The sequence below is a fragment of the Pipistrellus kuhlii genome, unplaced genomic scaffold, assembly GCF_014108245.1.
Source record: "Pipistrellus kuhlii isolate mPipKuh1 unplaced genomic scaffold, mPipKuh1.p scaffold_m20_p_18, whole genome shotgun sequence".
Classification (NCBI taxonomy): Eukaryota; Metazoa; Chordata; class Mammalia; order Chiroptera; family Vespertilionidae; genus Pipistrellus; species Pipistrellus kuhlii.
This window is the reverse complement of record NW_023425493.1, coordinates 22,889,663-22,906,582: the sequence shown is the minus strand read 5'-3', so window position 1 is coordinate 22,906,582 and position 16,920 is coordinate 22,889,663. Positions and strand designations below refer to the sequence as shown.

Below are 16,920 nucleotides of genomic sequence, written 5' to 3'. Positions count from 1 at the left end.
AACAATTGCCTTTTCTATGAACCATATTTCAAATTGAGAGTGACATTTATATGTCAAATGTGCAGGGCACAAGTTTGTGTAGAACCTGCAACTTCATTATGAAGTTTTCTCAACACAACAGAGGATTCATTTTTACTCTATGCATTGGCATGTTTCCATAAACTTAACGTGTCTCATTGATTTGAAAACAGACTGAGAGTGATGGTGACCCTAAGCATTTGATCACCCAGTTCCTGACTTTATGCTCATTATTGTTGGCTGAATTAATAGTTGATTGTTCAACATGCATCTCCCAGGGGATGATCAGATGCTGCAAAAACAGCAAATTCTAGGCAGATGACTTTGCTTCCATGAGCACTTCTGGTACAAGGGTTAGAGGGGCTAACAGATGAGAGTAGTGAGAGTAAAATCAGGGCGTGAGTTCCCCGGGGATCTCATCTACTCTGTTAGGACTGGTCCCTCCTTACTGGAGGCTGACGAGGGAGACTAGACCATGACTTGTGATGGTGGCTGGTGGACACTTTCAAAAACTACAGCAATGTTCTCCAATACTTTTATTATCTCCAGTTTTATGGCACCATATTACTATTATTTTCACACCGTTTAAAATCCCCATTTCCATAATTCAAATACCAAGAAATTACTACACATTCCCGTATACAGTCAAAAATAGATTTACTGGAATGTTTTTAGATACAGCTGAAGGCAGCAGCATTTACAACACAGCTTTTGTTACACCAATAAACGTGGAAATTGCTTGCAAAGCAACTGTAATGTGAGAAGAATCTTACGTTGATGGAATACTGATGGAAAGGCAACATAGGCTTCCTGACCCCCCACCTTAATGCGAGAGTGCAAGTCCTTAAGCCACTGCAGAAACAGTCGGAAGTCTCGTATCAGTGTTGAACTACAGACACAAACAGTGAGTGGGCAAGTATCTTGTTTCAAATGAGATCCTTGGGATGCGGCAAAACAGGCTGGCTGCCTTGGCCTCGAACATAATTATTAAAAGCAGAAGGGGAAAAAGATAACGGACATTCTCAACGCTCCAGTTTGAAGTGATACTTGCCTCTCAGTTTCTTGGAAAAGAAGTTTTGAAAGTTATATACATGGGTTTCATTTAAATTATGCAGCAATCTATTATTATTATTATTGTCCCAGATTTTGTTTAATGAAGACCTCTCTCATCAAATCAAGTGCGGTATTTCACAACTGTAAGTACTGCAAGAGAAAAACACGAAAAAAGAACACGTCAAAATCACATCCACAAGCCATGTTAGAAACGACACTCTTAAATGCAGCCGTGTCCACTGGGAAGTAGGTAACGAGGACTAACTCTGGGCTGAAAGGACAGATAACAAATGAGAACGGAGAAGCTAAAATAATCACAAAACCGCCGAGACTGGTTTGGCTCAGTGGATAGAGCGTCGGCCTGCGAACTGAAAGGTCCAGGGTTCGATTCCGGTCAAGGGCATGTACCTTGGTTGCGGGCACATCCCCAGTAGGAGTTGTGCAGGAGGCAGCTGATCTATGACTCTCTCTCATTTATGTTTCTAACTCTCTATCCCTCTCTCTTCCTCTCTGTAAAAAAAATCAATAAAATATATTAAAAAATAAAATAATCACAAACCACCTGAATGTCTAGCATTGGCATTTTGATTAAACAGATTATGCTGAATCTTAGCATACAGCTGCTAAAATATTTTAAAAATAAATAACATGAGAAAACACTTATTAATAAGAAAAGTGTGTAATCTTAGTTTTTTTTTTATTAAAAACATGTTTATATGTTAGTAGGACAAGGCTTTGTGATATAAGTGATAGCTATGTTAACAGTAGCTATTACTAAGGGGAAAGATCACAGTTGAACTGTATTTTCTTTTTCACAATATTCCACATTTCCTAGTTTTCTGAGGACAAGCAGAAAGTTCTGAGATGCTCTGCATTATGTCTCAGCAGGACGGCAGGGACGGAGGGGATGGTTGGTCAGTGGGGAGCTGCGGGCGGTTCAGACCTCATACCCAGGGTCTTTTCCTGGCTATCACCTGCTTTAACAAAGTCTTCAGCCACGAAGTTTTTGTTTAACGTATCTTGTCAGTTGTGGAAATCAATCTTTCCAAGAAGCAGAAAAGGATGCGACTCTTCTGAGATGAGCGTGGAGCTCACAGTGAGGCCGACGTACACAGCTTTACTGGGCCTCAACAAAAATCTGTAAGAGGCCGTCTTAAATATGTACCACATGGAAGGGGTGAGTTACGAGGGGCACCCTCAAGTCAGTTTTATTATAATGATGATGTTATTCAACAATATGTCTTTGTTTTTCACTTTCACTTGGGGGTGGGTGGGTGTTAACTGGGCTTATAGTGACATCTTGTGGCCATTTGATGCAATTACAGCTTGAGTTCTAATGGACTGACCCCATTAGTTTATAGGTCTGAAATTATAAGATGGTGATTTTTCACTCCAAAAAAGAGAGACCATTGCTACTTCTGGCCCCTCAGGGGTGTTTCCAGGTGATGAGAAACATTTGCATAAGTGTCTACTTATTGTCTGAGAGATGTAGCTGTCTCACAGGGTCCCCAACAAGAAAACATACTCCCAGATTTAGGGTTAGAAGGAACATTTCCGGCTTGTCAGTATACACAAGGGCTTGGTCACCCAAGTATTCCAGCCTCCTGAATACTGTGTGTTGCCCAGGCTCCTCTGAGTCACATAAGAGAGGAGCCACCAACCTCGGAGCGGCACTCAAAATTAGCACATTTCAGACCCAAAGCAATTCCTTGGCCTTGGTTGATCAGGAACAAATTTTTTAAATTATGGGAAGTCAAAACCCCTAAACCTCCCCCAAATCCTGTGTAGAAACCTGGACCAGTGCTATAAGAAATATGGGGCTGAATCGTGCATGTTTTTATCTAAAATGGGCTCTGAAAAACTTCAAAGAAATTTCTCTTTACAAAAGAGGAAATTAAACTAACCAGGCCTATTTGCTATTACATGGAAGCAGAAAGCACTGTCAAAAAAACTACCTGTGGTATTTATGCATAGATTATTAAAATGAATGTTCTTTTTGAAATTATATATAAAATTGCCAAGTATCTACAATGTCCTGATATTATCATTTGCAATTCTAGTTATCGTAAACATGAGTTGCGGAGAAGAGCACATTTCTTTGTCAGTTGTGCTGTAATAAGACCGTTGGCCACGTCATGTCAGTCCGCCATTTACAATGGTAACATTGCTAGTGATACTGCTGCCTCCATGAAGCACAACCGACAGCCTGTCCCTCCAGGACAGGGGCCCTGTCTTCTGCTCCAGCCCTGCTGCCGGCTCAGACTTCAGGCCCAGGGCCCAGTCCTTTCCTGGCGAGCCCTTGGCTCCACAAACCCTTTCTTTGTTTGGCCGTGGCAGTTCCTGCTTATCATCACCACAGTGTATGGCTGCATCTTGGTACATGCAGTGTTATGTTCTATAAAGTCTCCACAAACACTGAATTAGTGAACACTAACCCACTGCTCCTACAGGAAATACAGGGTTAAATTCCTGCAGGCCCCTGGGCACAGTCTGTCACCGGTCAGTACATAGCCTTTTTATTGAAAGACACCCTGTGTAACATATGCTATTGAATTCATGGCTGAGAGCATGGGAACCGAGACCTAAGTGAAGCCTAGCAAACGGTCGATTTTCTCCTTCCAGCACATCCCAGCCTGGCTGCACTCAGCAATACGGACACTTTAGCACTGCACCCGGGCCACGTTAAATGGTGAGACCGCCAACGAAATGCACTACTGCGAGAAACATGGCGCTCACCGGAAGGACCTCGTTTACATGTGAGAGCAACACTGGAAGATGGCCTGGCCTGTCAGACATCAGCTGGGAACGTGCGCCTCAGGGACTCAGTTTTCACTGCTCTGAATGCAATGACCAAACGCAGCTCAAGTACTGAGGTGGGTAACAAATCACTGTTCCGCTAGCAGGTGAATTCACAAACTCAGAATCCACAAACCTAGAATGGGTGAGGATCGACTCAATTTCTTTGCAACAAAACTCTTTTCACTTTAAAAAGAGAATATTACCATGGAGTTTTTCAAATGATTATTTTGAGACACTTTCCAAATCTTAATAAAGTCCCTGTAAACACAGGGAAAGAGGCCTTGGAGAAAATGAGATATAAAAATGATCTTACTTTAAAAGAATATTAAGAATATTAATGACTGAAATCAAGCTCAAATCCAAAACAGAAACAAACAAAAAAAAATCATCTAAAGAGCTTATCTAGATTTGTCCTTCCAACAATACTAAGAGATGCAAGCTGCCATTCCTTCTGGTTGATAATAAGCAGATGAGAGCTGTGGCTGTGGTGTAATAGTAGCCATATTTGGCCTCAAACAAAGCACTTAGCCTTGCGTTTGCATACAATTTAGAAGCATTTTCAGAGATCACAGAGTTTAGGCTAAGAGCTCTTGACTGGGGTCAGAAATCATTACTCAATCCTGATAGTCAGACCACATCAACTGAAAACAAATTAAAAAGGGAATTAAAATGAACCCCAGAACAAATGATACTCCCCAAAATTAACAATCCAGGAAATACTTACTGATGATCACCAACAAAAGGATAATAGCAACCAACGCCATGATGGCTTTTATCTACAACACACAAAAAGGCATAAGAAAGATATTAATATTAATCCTGACTTTATTCGACTACCTGCTGTTATTTACCATATTATACCAACTCATCAGTGAAGAGGCTCATCCCCTAAAAAGCTTTTATAATAGAATTTTTCATATGAACTTGCTGTCTATTAGCATCTTTTCGTTAATAATCAAGGTCCCCCCAATTTAAGGGTTTTGCTTGCCCAGAATTTTCTGTTCAAGACTCACTGCCCAGTGGACAGTAATCAGTCTCCATGGACCTGGACTTCTTGCTCTCACTTTTAATAAGAGGCCAGGAAAAGCACGTCATTTTACCAACTCTGTTAAAAAGCTGAATCAGGACAAATAAATAGCACCGGCATCCAACACAAATGATCTCATACACACAGTACAAGGCAGCATGTTTGTAGCCTTGCTCAAAGGATATGAGAATTCTGTTTTGGCTCCCCTTACTTTCTTCTTGGTACTTTCATCTGTTTGAGGAAGGGAATTTAGATTCTCCATGAGTAACCTTATGTGACAAATAGTGTGGCTGAGAGCATTCTCTGTCAGTTTCACAGTTGTGGAGAAATCTTAAGGTTAGTCCTTAGTGAGCTGACTGAAATTTAAGTTCACAAAATTTTTCTCTATAATATTGTCATATTCCTCATTTAATCCTAAAATGCATAAATTATAAAACGATTTTTCTGATGAATTAAGATAAAAGGTTTTCACAGATGATCGATTAAAGATGGTTCAGGCCTGGTGGGCGTGGCTCGGTGGTTGAGCATTGACCCATGAACTGGGAGGTCACAGTGTGATTCCTGGTTGGGGCACATGCCAGGCTGCAGCTCAATCCCCAGTACTGGGTGTGCAGGAGGCAACATATCAATGATTCTCACTCATAATTGATATTTCTCTATCCCCCTCTTACTTTCTCTCTGAAATCAATCAAGCAAGCAATCATTCAATATTAAAAAAAAAGTAAATTCATTTCCAGCAAGTGTTTTGCAGAAATATATTGGTATATAACAATTCTTTTTTCCTTGTTATTTTTTCTTTTATTATTTCTCTGGAATAATAATAGAGGAATTTTTTTCTTAGCTATACTTGCCATATTCTGACATATAAACTGCTTTTATCCCTTTTTCAAGAAATATATTTTTCTTTAGCTTTCGTTCTACCTTATTAATATCTGAATTAATGCTATTGGCTGTTCCAAAACATACTCATAATAAATTCTGAGAGAAATTAATATTTATGTTTAGAGGTAGCACATTATTAATAAAATGTTAACTGTTTATGAAGAAATCCATGAAAACAACTTTTTAAGCATTGTTTGATTCCTTTAGTTATTTCTGTTCCCAAGCTATTATCATTCAGCATGTGTTAACTGAGTTTGGCCCAGGTTCAGAAGACACAATGGAAAGTGAGGCAGCCATAGTATCTGTCCTCACTGGGTTTATAATCCAGGGGCCCTTTCCTTCCTGACTGAACAGCACATAGGTGCGGACCAATCTTCCCACGAGCTTCTGCTTCACTCACTTTGCATCCTCGCCACCACATCTGCCGTCGAAGCTGTTTGGATCTGTTGCTAAAAGCAGTTGCGTTATCCGACAAGCTTTCTATATCACATAGAGGATTGAGAGAAGGATTAAACGACATAACAGGATTCTTTTATCTAGTCACACAAAGATAAGAAAATATTAATTTCTACTTCTGCAAATTTATTCCCTTTTAAGCACGAAAATAACACCCTCCCTTTCCTCCACCACAAACTTTGACATTCTGTATTGTTAAAAAAAAAGCAAAAAGTAAAAACTGCTGATCAGTTTGTTCAATCCATATTTATAACATTAAGAAAAGTCTTTCTAGGGCCTTAAGCCTTTAAAAGAAACCTATGAATTCTGGTAAGAAAATACTCTTTAGCTACTTGGGGGGTAGGGGTGGGCTAAAAGGGTCAATGCGTCAGGGAAGGATACATCTGTATTACATTCAACAATAAAGACACATTTTAAAAAGTAAATTTTAAAAATTCAAGTACTTGGCACATCTACAGAAAGAACTGACACGTGAAGGGTACATTCTTAGAAGACACCAAAAGTGACTGATTTAGAAGCAAAAAAATATGAATTTTAGAATTAAGTTTTTTCTTTAAACAACTCTATGAAGGATTAGTCATATATTCAGGCACTTATTATTTAAACAATATCTGAGAACCTATTATAGGCACAGAGACTAAAATGTTACCAGAGAAGAAAAGATAAAACTATCAGATAGATTTGAAATTAAGTGTTGATGTGATCAGACCTCTCCTGGAGGTGAGAAATACAAAGCACATCAATGTATTGATAACAGGAAAAAAGAAAAACAGGCCACTCTAACTCTTCAACAATGAGTTTTTAAATTTTCCATTCTCAATTGATCACTTGAAGAAATAACACAAGATGATTTTAAAATAAAAGAAGCTAAAGTGAAAATATGACAGTCGTCCGTTTAAGAACTAAATACTATTTTACTAAGTCACATGTTCCTAAACTTCAGCTAGAAAAATGAGAGAAGTACACTATTAAAACATCGGTTAATAATATCAAGAAATACATAAAATATCTGTACCTGATTTGTCCTGGAGTTCATCTAGTCTCTCCCCTCTTTCAATGACCTTTGTAATATTTTCTTGCATGACATCAATAACTTCATCCACCTGATTCTGAACACTAGTTTTAAAAAAAAAGGATTAACAATATTTATTTTTCTCTTGAGGATTTTATAATTTTTGACTTTCATTAGACATGATAGAAAAGAGAAAATTCTCAGAATTATTCAGCTATGAAATGTGAAAGCACTGAAGAATTTAGTCAGATAGCTTGACTCTGACCTATCAGCTCCATTTTCTTTTCAGCGGGAGCTGAGGTGCCACATGGACTCAGCTGTAACCTCAGGGTGCTGTATAGCTCACACACTAGGACTAACGAAGGAGTTTGCCCACATATGTTAGGAGCTCATGAAAACACCGTCTCCCAAATGGAAATGTAAGGTCTGCTCTAGGGCAATGACTCTCAATGGGTAAAACTCTCTTCCTCACTGCTCCTCGGTTTCCACTTCAACAGTGTTTAAGACCCTGGCAATGCCTGGGAAGGTCTGAAGCACCCAGGTGGAGCAACTCGGAAACCTATATTTTGTTCTTTAGAATAAAACTATAATTTCCTCCTTTATATTAGGTGACAAGGGCCTGCTCTGTTCTAACTCAGGCTGTTCAATGAAGATTTAATATATATTCAAAAATTTAATAACTGGTTTTCAGCTGCCTACTCTCACTCTGGAGTACATCAACACAGACATGTTCACTATTTTAAGTGTCTACTTTCCCTCTATTGTTCCAGTCATTAGGCAAAAACTGCCTTATATTAATTTGTGAAATAAGTCATGGTGACACCCTGATTTCAGGACTCTGAGACCCTGTGCAGAGGGTCTGCTATGCAGTGCCTGAGCGCCTGAGCCATGGGAAACCTGAGGTGATGGTTGTGTCCTGTTTTAGGCTGCTAATGTCAGTCAGGCCAATTTCTTACACAGCAACAGAAAATAAAAACATCTCGTTTAGTACTTGAACCAATTTGTTGGTACCTTGGTTCTATATTTCAGAATCCATGAGCTAGGATCAGTGGGCATATTTCTTCACACCAGCAGCTTCCTGATTTTAGTCCAAGTATTTCATAAAAATGTGATATCCCATCACTGTATCTTTCCCCCATGATGTGCCATCTATACTCAAAATCAGGGCAGCCTAACCCTAGCCAGTTTGGCTCAGTGGATAGAGCGTCAGCCTGTGGACTGAAGGGTCCTGGGTTGTGGGCTCAACCCCCAGTGTGGGGCGGGCAGGAGGCAGCTGATCCATGATTCTCACTCATCATAGATGTTTATGCCTTTCTCCCCCTCTTCTTTCCTCTCTCTGCAATCAATAAAAATATATTTAAAAACAACAAAACAGACCTTAAGATTGTGCTAAATGAATAGATTTGACATAAGGTAATTAAGAAAAACCAAGAACCAGGTACTGCATTTCCTTAGCTATATGTCAGATGTAGCTTTGTGAAAATAAAAATTAGTGTTTTTAAAACCCAGCAATTATATTTTGTCTATATCAGGGCTCAGCAAATTTCCTCTATAAAGGGCCAGTTAGATAATAGATATTTTAGATTTTGCATGCCATCAGTTCTCTGTCACAACTACTCATATCGGCCATTGTAGTTTGAAAGCAGCCTTAGATAATAAGAAAGCAAACAGGCATGGCTGTGCTCCAATAAAACTTTATTTACAAATGTAGGTGGCAGCCAGACATGACTCACAGGTTATGTAGTTTGCCCCCATCTATTATAGTCCACACAGAAAGATGATAATCACTTAAACAAATGAGTATCTCAGAAACTTACTGCTTAATTTTATCATTTCTAGGTCCAAATCTTGGTCCAGATGGTCCCCGTCTGAAAACAAAATGCCAAGTGCATATAAATAATGAGAGCATTAAAAACAAGAAAAAAACAGAAAACACACAAAATCAGGCTAAATCCTAGACACGGTCCTTCACCATAAGGAATCACAGTTTACAGGTACTGTTGGAACTGAATTATATGTAATCATGTCTGTCCTTCATTAGCACTTAATGCTGGTCACAATTAACCTAATTCTTTTGAATATTATAACTTTCAGGGAAATTTGGGTTTATTTAACCCTTACACACAGGATGCTCTATGATTAAACTTTGTAATACCATAACAACTACAATGCCAGGAGTATGAATAGCTTTATGATCAATTATAGAAAACTAAAAAGTACATTCACCTTGAATTCACCATTATGGAAAGCTGATTATTAGGATGGATACAGAGAACAATCCATTCAAAATGCTAAAAATTTTTCCTCCTCTTAAACTTAAGCTAAAGGGAAATTTGCAGGACTCTATGAAAATATCAACATTTCTCAAATCCTTCTCTATTACAGTAAAATGCTGTATCATTTTAATTAACCCCTTTTAAAATTCCGGAAATAAAAAAAACACACCACCTTTTAGATATTTTAAGTAATTGTTCTTCTTCTGATGATAGAGAATAAGATATAAGCTACAAAACTAGAAAGAAAATAGATTCTGTACTAATTAAACACTAATTCCCAAATCCCCACTCCTCCCAGCCCCTGGCAGTCTCTGTTCTATTTTGTGCTCTATAAATTCAACTACTCTAGGCACATAATGTAAGAGGAATCATGTAAAATTTATCCTTTCATGACCAGCTTCTTTCATTTAGCGTAGTATCTTCAAGATTCATCCATGTTGCAGTGCGTGTCAAAATGTCCTTCCTTCTTAAGACTAAAGTCCACTATATGTATATCACACTTTATCTCTCTGTCCACTGGTGGACACTTTGGTTGCTTCCAACTTTTGGTTATTGTGAATATTGCTGCAATAAACATGGGTGTTGATTACATTCTTACAATTATTTCAAGAACTTTATTTGGTGTGTCCCCCTTCCAACACAGACAAATCCACAGGGTACGGGAGTTCTATTGGGACATGTGTATTAGTTTTGTTGTCCAGCCCTTTGAAGGCGCACAGCATGAGCTGGGAATGGACCTTCCGTGGTAAATTGTTGCCTGGAGAGTTCCTGTTTCCCACAAGGGTGTCTACACCTCATTCAGGTAATCACTTATTTAACTAAACCATCTGGCCGTCTTTCCAACTCTGAGTTCTTTTTTGACAGGTAGCTATTGCTGCAGACTAAGGCTCCTTACCATAATCAGCACTATCGGCAATTCGTTTTGTGACTCTATGGAAATCTTGTCACCTGTAGGAAATTATCTTCCCACTTCATCTGCCCTTCATGCAAAAAATGATACTATTCCCGGTAATTGGATTTGTTTTATATCCTGCAGGCTCTTTCTGTTCAATGTTTTACGGTTATCAATCACTTTTTATAAAATGGTTGTTTTTTTTTGGGGGGGGGGAGCTTTTACAAAAAACTTCACAACATTATAACAAAGAGAAAGACAGATGGTTCCTCTCAAGATCATCTCTACATTAATTTCCAGAGTAAACTACAACAGTATGTCCTCCTTCCTATCTGCAAATACAAACACAGGCTATGAGAGCCCTTTCTAAACAACTCCAAAGGATTGATCGGGTCACTTAATTCTGACAAGTTATTAAGGTAATTCAATGGGGGAAAAGAATAACCAATTCATCAAATAGTGGTGGCACAATTACATAGACATATGCCAAAAGAATAAAAAAAAATATTTTTTATTTAACTCAACCATATGTGATAATTAATTTAAAGTAAATTATAAACCTAAATGTAAAAAGCAAAACTATAAAACTCCTAAGAAAAAAATAGGAGAAAATCTTAGTGAGATTGGCAAAGATTTCTTAAAAAAGCAAAAATAGTTTTAAAAAATTAATAAATTTATTTAATCAAAATAAAAACTTGGATCTTAAAAAAGATATTGTGAAAATGAAGAGATTTTTCTGCAAATTGGGAAAAAATATTGTACAACATATTTGATAAGAAACTTTTTTTTTTTAAAAGCTCTTGTGTAAAAAGCTCTTACTAGGAAGACAAATTTAAAATTGGGCAAAAGATTTTAACATGTACTTTTTAAAAAAAGATGTGAGGATGCCCAGTCAGTGTGGCTCAACTAATTGTCATCCTGTGTACCAAGTGGTCACCGGTTCAATTCCCAGTCTGGACATATGCCCCAGTTCGGGGCTTGATCCCCAGTAGGGGACATGCAGGAGGAAGCCAATCCATGTTTCTCTCTCTCTAAAAAATCAATAAAAACACATTTAAAAAATAAAGGTATGGGGATGAAAATATGCACATAAAATATGTCCAACCTAATTTGTTATTATGGAAATGCAAATTAAAATGTAATGAGATACCACTACACACCCACAAGAATGGTTAAAATGAAAGACTGGCCATATAGAGTGCTGATGAGAATTTGGAGCAATTAGAATTTTCATGCAATGCTGAAGGGAATATAAAATGGGCCACCATTTTGAAAATAGCTGCACATATACACCAGCCATTCTCCTAACTATTTATCCAAGAGAATGAAAGCAGATGTTCACACCAAACAATCTGTATGAAAATGTTTATAGTAGCCTTATTTATAGCAGCTGAAAAGTACAACTACTCCAAATAGCCATCTTGAGTGAAAGAATGAACTGCAGAACATTCATATAATGGAACACTACTCAGAAATAAAAGAAACAAACCTGATATATGTGACAGCATGGATGAATCTCAAAATAATTATGCAGATGAATGAAGTCAGTAAAAAAAGAAGCATAATGTATGGTTCCACTCATAATAAAAAAATTCTAAAAAGTACAAACTATAGAAATAGAAAGCAGATCAGTGATTGCCTAGAGATTGGGAGAATGAGAAGTTACCAAGAGAACCAAGGAAACTTTGAACATGATGGCGCTGTATATTATTTGATTTTGGTCATGATTTCACAAGTATACAGTACATGTCAAAACTCATAGTGTATACATTATATGTCAATTTGAGCCCAATAAAGCTGTTAAAAAACTTACAGAAAAAAGTCCTCTTCTTCATCTGAATCATCTTCCAAAAGATTTCTCTGTAAAAAAAAAAGAGAGAGAGAGAAAATGACTTGAATTTTCAGATTTCAGGGCTTACACACTGTCAGGTGTAAAAAACAAGTTCTGTTCTGGTGAAATTTCTGAACTCCAAGCTTCTAGGGGGGAAAGTAATTGAATGGGCCGAAACCGGTTTGGCTCAGTGGATAGAGCATCGGCCTGTGGACTGAAAGGTCCCAGGTTCGATTCCAGTCAAGGGCATGTACGCTGGTTGTGGGCACATCCCCAGTGGGAAGTGTGCAGGAGGCAGCTGATCGATGATTCTCTCTCGTCGATGTTTCTAACTCTCTATCCCTATCTCCTCCTCTCTGTGAAAAATCAATAAAATATATTAAAAAAAAAATAAAAATAAAGAAAGTAATTGCATGGGCTTCAATGGAAGCTGAAAGATCTAGAACCACACGGGCAGACTTTTGGAGGAAAATGCTTCTAATAGTGGAATCCTATGATTGACCACGAGGCAGAAAGGTCACTGAGCCGGTGTGGACCAAGGAACAGAGGGCAGTTGGGAGGAGCAAGTCCCTTCTCCTCCTCCTCCTTCCTCTATCCAGCTGTCATTCAACAGAGATGTTTGAGCATCTCTGTGCTGGGCACTGTTCTAAGGACCACGCACCGGCTTTGAAGATCACAGACAAGGTTTGAGCTCTCATAGAAAAATATCTGATAGTGATAAATGCTGCAGAGAATTAAAACAGAGATGGGATAGAAAGAGACGGGAGGATTAAATGAGATTAGGCTGTCCAGGAAAATCACTCTTCAGGGGTGAAATTTAAGCTGAGATCCAAACGGTAACAAAGAGCCAACCAAGGGTGAGGAGTATTCATGGCCAGCAAGGGGGACCGGCTAGTGCAGAAAAAGCCCCAATGGATTAATGTGAATTAATTTTTTTCTTAAAAAAAATCATACATGATTAGGATTCAACATTTTCTAGCCAACATCTGTTTACAAGATGTTGTAACGGAAGGAGAATTCAATTAAGTCACCATCTTAAGTATACTACTTTTTAATGTTTTCTGTGACGAACAAAGGGATTAGAATATAGCCATAAACGTTAAAGTTTTCTAAAACGAAGTACTTGTAACAGGAATGAAACGTTTTTAGTCTTTTTTAAAAGCTTAAGATTCTGAACTTACCCTTTCACTTTTCACAGAACCGGTGACATCGTCGTCGTTCAGGTGGCGCTTGAACTTGGGAGGCATATTCTCTTTTTGCTCTGGAAGTTCCCTTCTACGTCCCAGCAGAGTAAGGACTCACCGCCTTAAAGGAAAAATAGGTTTCATTGGATTTGAGACGTGTGGGTGAAAGGCAAAGAAAGTACTTACAACAGAGGCCACGGCCTTATTGTGAGGGGCCTCCTTCCTTCTCTGACTCCAATCACTCCCTCCTCACTTGCTCCTCTCCAGGGCCCTCCCTGCTGGGCCTCAACACATAATAGTAAAAAAAAAAAATCATGAAAAAATGGATGTAATTTTCTTAGGAGAACACGTGGAGGAAATGAGTGACAAAGTTTTATAAAATGAGCTGAGACCGGTTTGGCTCAATGGATAGAGCGTCGGCTTGGGGACTGAAAGGTCCCGGGTTCGATTCTGGTCAAGGGCATGTACCTTGGTTGCGGGCATATCCCCAGTAGGGGGTGTGCAAGAAGCAGCTGATTGATGACTCTCTCTCTCATCGATGTTTCTAACTCTCTATCTCTCTCCCTTCCTCTCTGTACAAAATCAATAAAATATGTTTTAAAAAAAAGAAAAAAAGAAAGAAACAAAGTTTTATAAAATGAAAAAGCAGACTGTACATGAAGGAAATGACTATAGGAGGTGTGTCCCTGAAAGTGAGACACTGAATGCTTTAGGACAGTGGTTGGCAAACTCATTAGTCAACAGAGCCAAATATCAACAGTACAATGATTAAAATTTTTTTTGAGAGCCAAATATTTTAAACTACTTCTAATGCCACTTCTTCAAAATAGACTTGCTCAGGCCGTGGTATTTTGTGGAAGAGCCACACTCAATGGGCCAAAGAGCCGCATGTGGCTTGCGAGCCCTGGTTTGCCGACCACTGCTTTAGGACTTTTACTTGGAGTGAGCAGTCAGCAGAACACTTTCAGTGCTCACTTGAGGTTAGTTGTTTGAACGATTCAGCTCCCTCATGTGTGAAACAGTATTTTCTAGGCTTCTGCATGGAATTGGGAGGGGGTCTACTCAGATAATACATGCAAAAGCATTCTGTAAACTCTAACATTCTGTTCTGAAACATAGCACTGGGTGTTCCAAGAAAAGTGATGTTTGGTAAGAACTGTTCAACAAAACCAGCATTCTTCTTCCCCTTTAGAAAGTCTCACTTCCTTATATACGCTAATATGCATTGCGATTTTCCAGGAACACGGTTGAGTTGGCAACATACTCAAAATTTTCTCCAGAAAAAGCTGACGTATGCAGGTATGAGTTTTCGTTTTCGGATTCTTGGACCAGAAGATGGATGAATGATGAGTGCCCAAAGTTTTACTGTGAGCTGGGCACTGTGCTCAGGGATTTATGTGCATTTCCTGTTACTCTTAGGCACTAGAAAACTACAGGAAAGCCAGGGCTTAGTAAAGAGAAGCAATTAACAGTGTTAGCCACTCTGCCCATTGACATAGCAGAAGCACAGGCCTCAATTAATCATGGCTGTGCATGATCAGTTGTGATATTTATTCAGTTAGTGGACCAGCAGGTTACACAGTCGTGTCCTAGAAAGACCACTTCCCTGTAACAATCCAGCAGCCCTCTTCCCCCTTCCGCAGGAAGGGTCTGAAGAGCTTCAAATTAACTGTAGCTGGACATCAATTTGTTGGTGAATGTTATAATGTAAAAACAAACAAACAAACAAACAAAAAAAACAAAAAAAAAAACCCACAAGCCCACAGTCCAGTTTCAAAAACGAAATAAAAGTAAGATTTGAAGCTGGCTTCCTGTCAAAACAAATTGGTAAGAAACTGTTCTTGAATAAGAAATGCTCCAGAACCGGAAACTTAACCACGTGTTAAGAAAAAACAAACAAACAAAAAAAACCCCACAAAAACAAATACTTGCCACCTGAGTAAACAACTCTAGAGTTCATTCAACAATATTTCTGGCCTTGATTTCAAAATCACTCATTCATGCAGGAATGTTACAGAATGCATGAAAAAAACCACACTACAAAACGAAACAAAAACTCACCCACAAATGACACAGGAAGCAACCTGAAGGAATGAGGTTTTTATTACACCCGCATTTTGTTTGTATGTAAAACCCCACCAAGAGGCTACCTCAACCTCTCAAAGCACGTAACAGGCAGATTTACATAACTTCTTGATGAAACACACGGTGAAGCTACAAGCTTCACGGTGAGCAAGACCCATCTTCAGAGCCCATAATCCAAGGATCAGCCTCGGGAAGGCAAGAAACCGGCGTCTGACCAACAAAAAAAAAAGCCAACAGCAAAGCAGCAGGCAGATTCACTGACTACGCATCCCAAACCACTCACAGAAAAAAAAAAACCAACCACCATACTTAGCAATTATACATATACATGCTCTCCTAAGATGATGTCTGAAAAACAAGACAAAACAAAACCTCACGCATGCATTCAGGTGTCTGTGTCTAGATGTAGATGTAAACAAGAGTCTTCACCAGGCAATTCAGCACTGAGGGCAGAATAGCGGTGCACAATTCACCTAAAAAAAATGTCATCGCCGTCTGCTTCCTATGCCATCCTCCCACGTTTACAATGCATGCATTTTTGGAAGAGGCAGTACGTTCTCGCTTCGGGGGCTTTGCCCCTAACACGCTCCTAACCTGTTGTTTAGTAAATGTTGGCAAAAAAAAAAGAAAAAAAAAAAAAAAAAAAAAAGAAAAAAAAAAAAAGAAAAAAGAAATAATAACAAGCCACCTTGTGTGTTTCATTTCGCACCAGGCCGAGGGTTCCCCGGTCCCCGCCTCCACTCCCTCCCGGTCTGACTCCTCTCCCGGTCTCTCGCCCGCAGGCGAGGCGGATGCAGGTTCCGGGAAACCGGCGCCTGGACTCTCACGCAGCCCGGAGAGGCCGCCATTCACCAAACCTGTCAGCGCAGGGACCGCCCGCGCACGCCAGTCCCCAAACACGGAGCCTTTTAAATCCCGACCCGGCCCGGCCCTCCAGCCCGAGGCTCCTCCCCCGCCCCATCTGTCGCACCAGGTCCGCTCCAACCTCCGGGGCTTTCGGCCCCGCGACACGCACCCCCTCCCCTTACCCTTCCTCCCCGCATCCTGGTCCCCCCCGGACCCCCTCCACCTGCGCCCGCTCCGGTCAGCCTCCGGGGCCCCCGGCCGGACGCGGACGTTGCGGGACTGGGGCGTCGTCTCGGTTTCCTTCCGCCTCCCTCCTCCCACCATCCTCTCCGAGACCAGGCGGGCGCCCGTACCTGAGTCTCCCGGGAGGTCTCGGGGCGGCTGCGGGGAGGAACCGGGAGCCGAGGAAGGAGGCGGGGAGCGGAGGCAGTGGACGCCCAGTCGGCGCCCGCCGCTCCGCCGCAGCTGCGCCCCCGCTGATCGAGCTCATTGGCGCTCCGCTCCGCGGCCTGGGGGCGGGGGCGGGGCCAGGCCGCGACGATCGTCCTAGGAGTCGATT

The 16,920-nt window shown here is 40.1% G+C and overlaps 1 protein-coding gene across 3 annotated transcripts; it reads right to left on the bottom strand.

Annotated features, from left to right (window-relative positions):
- Positions 1–658: 658 nt before the first annotated feature.
- VAMP4 (vesicle associated membrane protein 4) lies at positions 659–16,848 on the bottom strand. Of its 3 annotated transcripts, none has more exons than XM_036442008.2 (9): positions 16,715–16,847; positions 15,893–16,109; positions 13,428–13,551; positions 12,229–12,275; positions 9,065–9,115; positions 7,251–7,351; positions 6,180–6,259; positions 4,595–4,646; positions 659–1,221 (listed from the first exon to the last, which is right to left on the bottom strand). In XM_036442008.2, the coding sequence occupies exons 3-9, from the start codon at positions 13,491–13,493 to the stop codon at positions 1,193–1,195; spliced, it is 426 nt and encodes a 141-aa protein (XP_036297901.1). In that variant the 5' UTR covers positions 13,494–13,551; positions 15,893–16,109; positions 16,715–16,847; the 3' UTR covers positions 659–1,192. The 3 variants fall into 3 exon arrangements, with proteins under 3 accessions (XP_036297901.1, XP_036297899.1, XP_045439186.1); XM_045583230.1 differs by lacking the exon at positions 659–1,221 and adding an exon at positions 2,324–4,511; XM_036442006.2 differs by lacking the exon at positions 15,893–16,109 and having other exon boundaries at positions 16,715–16,848.
- Between the last annotated feature and the right edge of the window lie 72 nt (positions 16,849–16,920).